This window comes from Polypterus senegalus, chromosome 14 (assembly GCF_016835505.1).
Source record: "Polypterus senegalus isolate Bchr_013 chromosome 14, ASM1683550v1, whole genome shotgun sequence".
Classification (NCBI taxonomy): Eukaryota; Metazoa; Chordata; class Cladistia; order Polypteriformes; family Polypteridae; genus Polypterus; species Polypterus senegalus.
Genome location: NC_053167.1, coordinates 16,537,897 through 16,551,016, shown reverse-complemented (window position 1 = coordinate 16,551,016; position 13,120 = coordinate 16,537,897). Strand labels below are relative to the sequence as shown.

General features: G+C 39.9%; 1 protein-coding gene across 2 annotated transcripts in view; it reads left to right on the top strand.

The window, feature by feature from the left end:
• Window positions 1–12,196, top strand: part of LOC120514282 (teashirt homolog 2) — a 172,591-nt gene extending 160,395 nt beyond the window's left edge. For both annotated transcript variants that reach the window (XM_039734590.1, XM_039734591.1), the window contains exon 2: window positions 8,254–12,196. In XM_039734590.1, the coding sequence (XP_039590524.1) occupies window positions 8,254–11,315 (3,062 nt within the window). In that variant the 3' untranslated portion in view covers window positions 11,316–12,196. The remainder of the gene's footprint in view (window positions 1–8,253) is intronic.
• Window positions 12,197–13,120: the final 924 nt, after the last annotated feature.

Sequence of the window (13,120 nt, the reverse complement as noted above, 5' to 3'; positions counted from 1 at the left end):
GATAACATCAATAAAAATGTCAACATTTTGCATTATTGTTCACAATTAAAATTTGTCAGATGTTTTATTAAGTGATTTTTATATTTGATTACATTGGAAAAACAGTAGGATTTTTGAAGTTAAAATTGTTTCAGTTCATTTTTGCACCCTTACTATTTCCAAGGTTGTGGCAACCTTTTAAATATTTAATGCCAGGCATCATTTCTAGCACATTGCTCTATTGACTGTTGCAACACCTCCATGAAATTCAGACATTTGCTTGACTACTCACAATAACTCATATTTACAAAGGCTGCTGTTTCTACTTCAAACCTACAATATACCATGAGAATTATTTTTTCAGGGTTCAAATTCTGCATCTGGTTGTTTCGTGTGGAGTTTTTATTTGTGTGGGTGTTTTCTGAATTCTCCCCCCAAACCCATATCTCAATGATATGTTGATTAGGTGAGCTACTAATTCTGAGTTAGGCCCATGTGAGTGCTGGTTCAGGTGTATTTTGTATTTATATATGTATGTATGTATGTATGTATGTATGTATAGGGTAAGTAGAGGGAAAGATAGGGGGTGAGAACAGGAGTGCTTTGTGATATATGAAGGAGATAACAACAGGGTGAGCCACCCGACCTGGTGGACTGCAGGAGAGAAATTGCATGCTAATCATATCTCTTCAGTAACCTTAATATACAAAACACAGACAGGTACTTTAATGGTATGTTGAGTATAGCAACTGTATTTAAATTAAAAAGAAAATGTTTTGTCCTTATTGGGGCTTGTCAAGTGTACTCACTTCTGCATAGAAATGTGTGTGAAGAACACTTAGATTTTGGTCTACTGTATGATTGTTTCATAAATGACCATGTCTTTTTGTGGCCTCACTCTCTGATGCATAAAAGTCCTAGGATCCACAATGTTTATATGTCCTTAATCTGTCCATTCGTTCACTCACTCTTTTCTGCTCCTCTTTTCTCTTGCTTGAAGATTTCCGCATGCTTGATATTCTGAACATAAGTAATGAGGGAGAGACAGAGATAGCACATCTAATAAAAACAAGAAACTCTAAATAATGAACAAGAAACATAAAGATGGTAGTGCAGTTGTCCGCCTTAAAATGAAAAAAAGAGTAATAGTGTGTGCATAGGGAGACATTGTAGAAGCTACACCATTTGGCACAAAATCAAAGATGGCAAATGCATGTTCTCCATTACAAATTGATTGCACAGCATAACGAGTTTGAAGTATGAGGGTATTTGTTTTGATCTCTGCCTCAGGTTTATTCAGAGTTTGATTACATTATTTTGAAAAGCAAAGAAAGGAAACTAAGTATACCTTGGAGCGAAACACTTTAGAAAGGAAAGCTGAAATGTGTGCTTGTAGTGAATGATTATCGGGGAATTTTAGGTGTGATGAGTATTGATCTGTTGATTCTGTTCATTAAACATTTCATTGTGCACATCTAAAGAAAAAGTGAATTGCAAAGTTATTTTTATTTTTGTACTATTATGCAGGCTGAAAATGATCAAAAATATATATTTTTATTTTACTGTAAGAAATTATATATATATATATATATATATATATATATATATATATATATATATATATATATATATATATATATATATATATAGTACAGGTCCCCTGTTATGAATATATCTGTGCACTGTGGTCTTTTCTCTGGCCTGATGGTCCCAAGGGTTACCTCACAGCCAGATTCTTATGCTTTATTGACAGAGGTCTTAAAAGAGGGTCCTTTCACACTTAATTTCCTTAGTTTTATCCTGGATAAAGTAGAATGTTTTTCAAAAGAGTGTTTTGAACTCTTCATACAAAGCATTATTGTCCTGGCACTCCTTGGACTTTCAGACCTGTCCATGTGAAACTACCAGGTGTTCGAACAGTGTTTGCTATAAATGTCCAGCTAATAAGTGCAAATTAACTCACCATTTAGATTTAAATCAGGGAGGTCATTCAGCTTGGCTTCAGCCATGTTTCTTCATTATTTCCCACAATGCCACCTGAAAATTCCAGTAGGACATGAGAGTCAGTTGATGGTGTCTTATTAAGCATAGTACTCACCATCTCTAGGAAGACCCAATACTTTTTATCCCTAATGCTGAGTAAAGCACAGACTGCCATGCTTATTCCAAATAATGGCCTGCACAATGCGGTTAAACAGTGTCAGTTAAACAAGGACATCATTTTTTCTCAGGCATTTGGAACAATGTCACAATTGCATCACTGAATTCATCTTTGGAAAGGCAGTTTCAGTTAATGTAAAGAGTAACTGGTATTTAATTTTTTTTGTGTATTGTACATGGTGTCCTTTTAAGTCTGTGACTGTGGAAAATGTATACAGCATTCTAAACGATTGCATGTCTTTCTAAAGGTGTGTTGAATATTTTCTCAGGTGGCTTAATCTACTGAAAAGAGGAAATAACTGCTAAAAGGAGCTGGCTAGCTCCTATTCTTTTTTACCGTTTCAATGCCTTCAGCTCACACAGACGTTTTAAACTGACCTCAACATTAGCTACCACAGAGGCATGCCCAGCACAGTCATGGCTAAAGGGACATTTTATCTTAACATGACAATTGTGATGGCTGTCTCAGAGGGCACAACTCCACTGAGTAACATGAGAACATGACTAATGGATCCTGACAAAGATTATACTAACCTAGAAAAATTGCTTACGGTCCTTGCATGCTAGTAACATACAGCTACAACTAAAATACTCTATTTTTTTAAATTTTGCATCTTTAGGGGTAAAATTATTTTTGCTTGTCCATCTAAACTTGCAATCCGTATGTGCTGCTCTACATTCACAGTAAACAATTGATTTCTAAAGTTATCAGCTTTCTGTGTTCATAGAGGTTCACCATATCGAATTTTTATGACGTTATTAAGAAAAACCTGATCACAGTAGGTGTACATTAATATTGATGAAAGATTCTCACTATTCTACATCAAGATGGCTGCCTAGAAGGCACAGAATACTTGTTAGTATTGCCAGGCCTGTTACGGTGCAGATTTTTAGAGTCAAGTTTAGGGTGACATACGTATATGCTGTATATACTAGGGGGTTCCCCTCTGCTCGCTTCACTCACCAGCCACTTTGCATCTCTGCTGTCTGCTTTGTGAAGAGGGGGGCTGAACGCACCCCAAGGAGACGCAATCACTCCTCTGAAACCCCGTCTTAAATGATACCATGGGAAACAAATACAGTTTATTTTTACCTGAAGGGTAAAATGAAGGGCTTGACTATGCACAAAGATAAACACAAAAGAGCACAACTCTTTACACAGCGAAACACGTTGATGCTGAATGAGCGAGACGAGACTTCCTGGCTAACACTGCATTCAGCACGCAGGAACTTAACTGCGTGCTCTGATTGGTTAGCTTCTCAGTCAGAAGAACTTAACTGCGTGCTCTGATTGGTTAGCTTCTCAGTCATCCGCCAATAGCGTCCCTTGTATGAAATCAACTGGGCAAACCAACTGAGGAAGCGTGTACAGGAAGTAAAAAGACACATTGTCCAGAACCCTGAAGCAGCGAAAAATCCGTGTTATATATTTAGTTATGCTTTCATATAAAATCCGCGATAGAGTGAAGCCGCGAAAGTCGAAGAGCGATATAGCGAGGGATTACTGTATGTAGGTTTTAAAATAAGCCAGATTTAAAGCGTGAAAAAAAAGTGACATATAAACGTCACCGTTGCACTTTTAGGCCTAGGATTTTCTATATATAGAGTAGATATATACTATAGTATAGTATTAAGCATAGTATTTAGCTGAAATAAGAGAGGGAAGTGAGCAGTCAATTTACATTAACAGATTTTGCTAAAGCAAGCTCTGCCATTGTAGTAGTGCTTTTTGTGTCCTTTGGTGAGCGTCCTTAGTGTCACAGTAGACATTTGTGAGCACACTTTACTCAGCTTAGGGCAGTATCAGAAATGATGCTCACTACAGGTACCATGTGAATGGCTTCAGTGTACCTCATAGCTCCTACCTCTTAGTCATGGAAACAACCTAGCCTTTATTCTCTAGACTCTGTCACTTTTGAGACCAACTGTAGAAATAGCAACTACATGGAGTTTAAAGGCTTCTTAATAATTGCGCTAAAGTTAAGAAAGTAAGTTGGGGCAAGGAGTCTACTGGCAGGAAGGAGGTATAATCGGGTAGTTTGGACAGTGACTATATAAGGTGAGGAGGGATGGTGCTTGATGCCACTTTAGAAATGCACAAATCAGCAGATAGACAAGGACCATTGGGGCTGCATGGCTTTACCTTTCTCTTTCTTTTTGATAGCTTATCTTCTTCTTTTCATCTGTCCTTTTTGTTTTTGCTCAAAAAATCTAGAGTTCTAAATATACAGACCTTTCAGGTCTACATGTTCCAAGTTGGGATAGCACCCTAGGGTGCCATATCATATTTATAAATGACTTGAGTTTGAATGGAATTTCTGAAATCTGAAGAAACCTGACACAAAAGTCCATCTTGAGATAATTCTGAGATATTGTTCTAATTTTCTAAACAATGACAAGGACTTTTGCTTTGTCTTAAGTTAGTGACACCCTTCGCGTCTCTTAGTAAGATTTGATGACAAACTTGACAACGGTAGTTGCTGACATCATCAGACATCAGATGACCAGGCCTGTCTTGTGTTTGTGAGGTCCAAACATTCTCCTGTCTTCCTAATGCTACAGTATATGCATTGTATTTCAAGGTGACATACACACGCTTACAACTTAAGACAAATCAAACCTGTATGATTTTGACGGGATGAGTTGTAGACTTGCTCGACTAAGTTGCTTGGCGTGTCAGACTACATGAGTGAAAGTCAGGGGAGGGCACACATGACTATAACCGACAGGATAGAGATATGTAAATGGAGCCTGCAACTGAAAATCACTGGAAAATTCATGGAATCTGACAGAACCTTTAATTCAGCCTGATGTTTACGGAGTACTTTTACTATGGCCATTGAGCTTATTTGCAAATTCTTCAAAATACATCTTTAGATTTTGGGAGATGTGTTTGCTTAGATTTGAGCTTGGTGTCTGTCAATGTGAAGTTTGTACATTCTCCCTAAATCCATGTGTATCCTTCTGAAGATTCCTCTGGTTTTCACCCCTCATCCAAAGGCATGCTTGGTCAATTGCTGACCCTAACTTGGCCTAACAGGAACAGATGTGTGTGTGTGCTTAGGCAATATCTGGCTCCCTGCAAACCTGAAGTCAAGCAAGTGGGTTCTGAAGATGGATTTTTAGATACTGTATCTATAAGGAATTTTAATGACACTTTGTGTCATTATCAGATAGCCCCCTTTTGCAAATATATTTCTTTTAATATCTTTTTGAGCTTATGAATAAATAATAACGTATTTCTACAGGCTTTTTTTACAATATGTTTGTTTTCACAGAATTTGTTTTGTATTAAGTGTCTTCTAAGTCCCAGTGATCATTGCTTTGTACAGATTACAGACGACAACAGTGATCAGATAAGTGAGTCAAAAACTCCAGGCTTGTCAGTACAATGTGGGAAGTGTTGACCAACTTTTGTTTTATTTTGTTATGATGCATATTGTCCAAATTAACAATACTCCGCTTTAATTATTCAAGCATTTTTACATTGTTTTAAAGTGACTACATTTGTATTTCTTGGCTTTTTTGGTCCTAAATAATGTAATGCTAGCACTTTCCAGGCAGAGTTAGAATTGCAGCAGCCCTGAGTGCTGATGCGTTTTTTATTATTGAATTCTTCACTGCAGTTGACATGAAACTTGTGTAAATAGTTGATATTCTGGGAACAAGCTGTGCTTCAAGTTACTTCAAATCTTTGAAAATTGTAATTGGAAACAATTTTAGACAGTTTGAGATCAGCAATGAAGATGGGGGAATCACTTCTTTGTAATTCTTTCTGGATATCTCTACTATATATACAACAAACATTAGAGTTCAGATAAGAACCATCCGAAAGAAGATTTGCCCTACTACTCTTCGTTGAGTTGAGTATTGAGTACATGGGTGTAAGATCGTGCAGACTAGCACAGCCTACAATTTCTAAAATATTGCCACCAAGATGACACTTTCAACTACACTGCTGAGGAATTTGTTCCATTTATCTACATGCCTCTGCGTGAAAAAAAAAATCTAACATCTTTGTGAAACATCTGTGTAAAATATACCCTTAACCAATTGTGCCCCTGTGTTCATGAACAAGAAGGTGCTTTACGGTAACAGGTGGCATCCACTGTCCTAATTCTCTTTATAATTTTAAACACTTGTTTCATATGACTGCTTAATCATGGTTTACATAAGTTGTAAAGATTCAGCTCTTTCTGTCTGTCCTCATATCTCTTACCCTGCAATCCTAGCTTCTCGTAAATGTACATTTATATTATGGAGGCTAAAACACACAATATGTAGCATAAGAATAATCTCTATGGACTTGTTCTTCACATAGCTTAGGTGCTTTATTAGCAGGCATCATATTAGATGATCAGAGCTGTTGCAGTTTCTACAGTAAATGTTTGCCCACATTTGGACTTCACTTTGTTCACTTTACATTTTAGAAATGTATTGCTTTTAACAGAAAATTGAAATTATATTTTAAATTCTTTCATTTTTGATCCCTAGAATCACTCTTGCCATCCGCCAAGGCACCAGCCTTTGACTTCTGCTGGAACCACAATGCGCTGGATCCTTCTGACTCCTCCTGAAGGTGGTTGGCATACTGGAGGACAGCCTCATGTTGCCCATTAGACCTATGCCAGGCCAGGCTACAGGAGTACAGGGTATCAATCTTGCTGATGCTGGCTATTCGGTTCCCGTACAGAGGAACATTTTTGTTTGCATTGCCAGCAGTTACTCAGGCTCATTCCCAAGGCTTCCCTCTGTCACAGATTTTGTCTGTAATTTTTATTGACAGAATTTCTAGGTGTAGCCAAGGAGTGGAGAGTTTCCAGTTCAGTGACTTGAGGATCGCATCTTTGCTTTTTGCTGATGATGTGGTCCTGTTGATTTAATCAGGCTATGACTTTAGATGTACAGTGGGGAGGTTTGCAGAAAAGTGTGAAGTAGCCAGGATTAGGATCAGCACCACAAAGTCTGAGGTCATGGTTCTTAACTGGAAAAGGGTGGAGTGCCCCCTCCATATTAGAATGAGGTGCTGCCTCGAGCAGAGGCAGGGCCTCAGGGTATTTGCTCACGAGTGATGGAAGAAGAGAGTGAGATATCGATAGGCATATTGGAACTGCATCCACAGTAATGCTGATGTTGTACTAGTCAGTTGTGCTGAAGAGAACTGAGCTGAAAAGCAAAGCTCTGCATTTTCCAGTGGATCTGTGTCCCAGCCGTTAACTATGGTCATGAGTTTTTGGGTAGTGACCAAAAGAACTAGGTCAACAGTTCACACAAAATTAAATCTACCGGAAACCTTAGAGTTTTGCTTTGCAAAAAAAATCCACAAATGGTGTTTTTTCATAACCAAAAGTCACCACATATTCATTTAAATTCAGCTGATTTTGATATAGCGCTGTTCACAGAGTCCAGGGTGAGAATGCCTTGACATGTTCTCAGGTAAACTGCCAACATAAACTTTACAAGTCATGGAGGGAACAAGTGGAAAACTGGGCCAGCTGAGGAAGAAGACAATGATTTTGAGTATGAAATAACCCTTAGGGAGCAATAGTCATTGATTTTTACTTTAGAAGCTCCAAGTATTTTATTGATTTTTGCATTCTGCCATTGTGGAATCACATACAAAATTTTGGGGACAGTTTTGCAAAACTCCACGCTACCAGGGAATTATTCTGGTTTTGTTCAAACCCGTTCTCATGGCTTTGACTTTGTTTTGTACCAAGCTTAAGTTTTCCTATCTCTCTTTCTTAGTGTTTGAACTTTGTTTCTCTCTGATGATTCACTTGTTATGTCCTTAAATCTCTGCTGCCTCGATTACCTTCCCCATGCCAGTGTATTGTTTATTTAACAAGACAGACACAGTCATCACAATGATTCTCAAAAGTAGTCACTATTTAATCATCACCTTTTTTTCTCAAGACAATAGTAAACACTGGAAGTGTGTTTCTGGTGATGCTTTTGTTAGTGTCTGCTCATTTTACCTGTCAGAATTTTCATGTGAATAGTACTAGAGGGGTGTATTCACTGTAATCTATGCCAGTGCCAGTACTATTACTATTTAAGAAACTGTGTTCACTTTTAAACAATCACTTCCTAATAGGTTTTTTTTTTTTGCAGTGTACATGCCTGATGAAGATGTCAATATTGAGGAAACGGCTGAAGGAGATGAAAGTGACAATGACGGTGCCACAGAAGAAAGTTGCCAGGATGTTAAGGCCAGTTCAAAAGAGCTGGAAGACAAGGAATTGGATAACAAGAGTAGCTGTAGTTTCCAGAATTCCCCACGAAGTGCTCTGTCCACTCAAGAAGTGGAGCTGGAGTCTCACCTCAGTGACCACAGTGATCGGATGGCTGACTTCAAGAGCAGCTCTCCTTCTAAAAGTCACAAAGAGGAAGACCCGAGCGGCCCAAAACTGAAGGAAGAGATGCAAAACAGTCTGGAGAAAATGAGAGCAGCTTATGCCAACTTCCTTTCAGATTCCTACTGGGCAGGAATTGGCTTGGATCTCAAATCCACCAGTAACCCCAGTGGCCCGAGCTGTGACAGCACCAATGGGAGCAGCAAGAGTGAATTTGACTGGCACCAGGACGCTTTGTCAAAAACTCTGCAACAGACATTGTCTCCCAAACCCATCTCTAAGCCTAATCTTTTTAGTTCTGTCCACCTCTACCGACAGAACAGCAAACCGTGCGGGACTGTGTTTACAGGTGCCAGCCGCTTCAGGTGCAAAGACTGCAGTGCAGCTTACGACTCCTTGGTGGAGCTGACCGTGCACATGAACAAAAGTGGGCATTATCAGGACGACAACCATAACAGAAAGAAAGATGCATCAACCTCCTGTTCAAAGACACGGAAAAGGAGTTTGCAAGACATGGAGGGAAAAGAGGACGCCCAAAAGGTCCTCAAATGCATGTTCTGTGGCCATTCATTTGATTCACTTCAAGATTTAAGTGTCCATATGATCAAAACTAAACATTACCAGAAAGTGCCTTTGAAAGAACCAATTCCTGTCATTGCATCAAAGTTAGTCCCACCCACCAAGAAACGGGCTTATGAAACAGCTCGGCCTTGTTCACCAGATTCAACCACAGGAATATCAGGTTATGCAGATTCCCCTAAATCCTCTGCCTTTCACTTGTCCAATAACAACCGTTATGGCTACCAGAATGGAGCCAGTTACACATGGCAGTTTGAGACCTGCAAGTCTCAAATACTGAAGTGCATGGAGTGTGGAAGTTCTCACGATACACTTCAACAGTTAACTACTCATATGATGGTCACAGGTCATTTTATTAAAGTTACAAGTTCTGCATCCAAAAAGGGAAAGCAGTTAGCCCTCGATCCCATAGCTGTAGAAAAAATGCAGTCGTTGGCAGAGCCTCCGGCTAGTGATACTCAGGCTGTTACAGATGTGGGCAAAACATCACCAAGCATTGCAGGTTCAGAAGACTTGGAGATAAAAAAAGAAGGTGCTGATGTCACTGATGACATGAAAGTGGAAGAGAAAGGCCCTAATGAAAGTAAACATGAAGAAGGCGAGCGTAAGCAAGAAGATGCCATGTTCAAATACCCGTACCTCCGAGAAGAAGACCTAGAGCACGAGGGTGAGGGAGGAGCGGATATTCTGAAATCTCTGGCCAACACTGTGGCTTCAGCAATTAACAAAGCTCAAACTGGCACACCAAGCTGGAGTGCGTACCCCAGCATTCACGCTGCATATCAGCTGTCTGGAGTGATAAAGAGTCCCTTACAGCCACCAGCTGCCCAGCCACTTCACTTGAAGCAAAGCTTTAACAGCAGGTTGAGACCAATCGCTCCAAAGGGGAAATTTTACCAGAACACTTCTGCCATCGAGCCCTCTAACGTGTTTGTCAAAAAGGAGCATTGCAGTGCCAGTAAGCGGACAGATTCTCCCATTTCCAACGCCACTGTGGAAGCTGCTCTAGACAACCACATGCAGGATGAATTACCCGTTGTCTTAAAACGAGAAAGGGTACTTGGGAAAGATGGAAGTGATTCAAAGGAAAGCAAGCCAGATCTTATGGAAGATAACAAGAAGTCTCAGCAGTCCCAGCCTTTCACTGCACTAAATGGCTCCAGTGGTATGTGTGCTTCCATGAATGACCCTCCCGAAGTTCTCAGTGTTAACCCACTTAGTGCTCTTCAGTCTGTTTTAAACAATCACTTGGGCAAAGCCAATAAGCCGTCCGGGCCAAGGCCTGATTCTGTGCTAAGTGCTGGCACGGCAGCCATGTTATCCAAAATTAACAGAAGCCTGATGGAAAAGCCTGCTTTGGCCCCAGTCCCGCCTCAAGCCAGCAGGCTAGACAACCATTTCCTTTTCGAAAGCAGTGACCAACCCATTGATCTGACCAAATCCAAAAGCACCAAAAGCACGCCAACCTCTCAAGCACAGTCATGCACTCCGGTACCGCAAAAGCACGCCCTATCCGATATTGCCGACATGGTGAAAGTTCTTCCAAAAGCTACTACCCCCAAACCCTCACCACCATCAAGGATGCCTTCTGTGAAGCTTGAAAGTGACGTGCGCCGCTTTGAGGATGTGTCAGCTGAAGTCTATTCTGTGCATAAGAGGAAAGGCAGGCAGTCCAACTGGAACCCCCAACACCTGCTCATTCTGCAGGCCCAGTTTGCATCTAGCCTCTTCCAGACCTCAGAAGGCAAGTATTTGCTGTCAGACTTGGGTCCTCAGGAACGAATGCATATTGCCAAGTTTACTGGACTTTCTATGACCACCATTAGTCACTGGCTGGCCAATGTCAAATATCAACTGAGAAAAACAGGAGGGACCAAATTCCTGAAGAACATGGACACTGGTCACCCAATTTTCTACTGTAATGACTGTGCCTCCCAGTTCAGGTCGCCCCCTGCTTTTATCAGCCATTTAGAGTCCCATCTGGGCTTTCAATTAAAAGACATGAACAAGCTTCCCTCAGAGCCACAGACGCAAGCAGAGCCGGAAGTGCCCAAAGGGATTGGAATGGGGGTACGGGTGGCAGAAGCCCCCGTCACAGAAGATGACGTGGACTCCAAGTTTAAGTGTAAGCTGTGCAGTCGAACATTTGCCAGCAATCACGCCGTCAAGCTGCACTTAAGTAAAACACACAGCAAATCCCCAGAGAACCACTCACAATATGTCGAAGTGGATAAAGAATAGCAGTGTGTGTCAGTACATGAAAGAGAGAACAGAAAACAAACAAGAGCTTGAGCTGTAAACATTTCCACAATCTTTTTTTTTATTATTATTATTATTATTATTGTTATTATTATTATTTGTTGGTTTCTTGTAATTGTTCAACTTGCGTTGCTTTTCTGAGCACACGTTGATTTCCTTACAGTACATGTTTCAAGTGGCAATCTAAATGTCTCCTACTTTGAACAAGTACAGCAACATTTGAATGTTAGATCAGGATGCCCTTGCTTGCTTCAGTTAGTCATTTCGAGGCTCTGCGGGCTGTAAGCGTCAACGCGAGAGCCTTTCAAAAGTCGGGCTTCCGCATGGGGGCACCCTAATGTGACCTGTTGTCAGTAGCAAAACGTTTTACTGCTTGAAACATGACATGCCAGCGTTAGCATGCAGTAATGCTGGCCTGTGCTACTATTTATTTGTATGATATTCCAAGATAATTTTATTTCCTTAAAATTGATTATTGCATTTAATGTAATTTAAGTCGGTAAAACCAATATCTGCACCAAAACCAATGTTCTTAAAGGCAGATCTGGTGCCCCATTTCCATATGCTAAAATATATATTACTTTGGTTAAAACAAAAGCAAGTCAAAATCTTAAAAAAAAAATGCTGTTGTGATATAGAGTATAAAGAAGCACTTTAATAAATATTTCAACACCTGTTAAGATTTAGAAGCTGTTCATGACTTTGACATTTTACACAACCTGGAAATGACAATATGTTTGATTAAATGTAAATACTGTAGGACAATATTAGTATGAGATTCATCTTAAAGGAATATGAGGAAACAAAATGAGACCTGCACCTTTTGTACCAATACAAAATAAAGCGTTAACATTTTCTAACAATCTGCCTGTGCTTCATGTGTGTGTTAATTACAGTAATTAGGCTGGGCTCTGCCTTTATGAGCGTCTCATTCTTTAGAGAACAATTACCCAGGCGCATGTTTGTTTTTTTCTATTTTCACAATTCTTCCAAAAATACTTAAGTAATAACACAATATCTTAAATGAAGTCAGTAAGAAACATTTGAAAGTTTTTAATGCTGTTTTATTTCTGATAATAGCACAGTAGTTAACAGTGCTGTTTCACAGCTCCAGAGACTTAGATTCAAATTCCCAAATGGTTACTTTCTATCTGTGTCCCCTGGGTACTTGAGGATGGCACATCATGGATTGCTGATCTTTCCCAGGTTGGTTCTGTCTTGCAAAAGAGAGGCTGACCACCCTAGAACCTTGTATTGGAATAAATTGGTCGAGAAGAGAGTTTTTAACCTGCTACCTTATAGCTCCAGGTTCAAATGTTAGACGAATCGCTGTCTAAATGGAGTTTGCTCTTCTTCTTTTGTCTTTATTGGCATTTCTACAGATATTTTTTTCACATCCTAAAGTCAGGAGTTTTTGGTTATTTAAAATCATGTTCAAGGGTGTCCTTGTGAGACCGGATGCCCCATCCAGCATTTTGCTCATTGTAGCTGGTGTAGGCTGTGGCCTTCATGATCCTGAACTAGATTAAGCAAGTTACAAAAAATTAAAGATGCATTCAGAAGAAGGATGGATACATTCTCACCTTTTATGATCCAAATTACATTGTGTTAGTGTTACTTTTATTTGCCATTACTCCTGAGGTCCAAAGTAGGATGTAGGGTGTCCACCGTTTCTGCAAGGAGCTCCTGCCACATGTAGCTCCAGTAGTGTGGTAGCGTCCAATAGACAATGGTGCTTACTGCCCAGTGAGTTCCTAGTTTGAGTATCAGCAACTCCTCTAAAAATG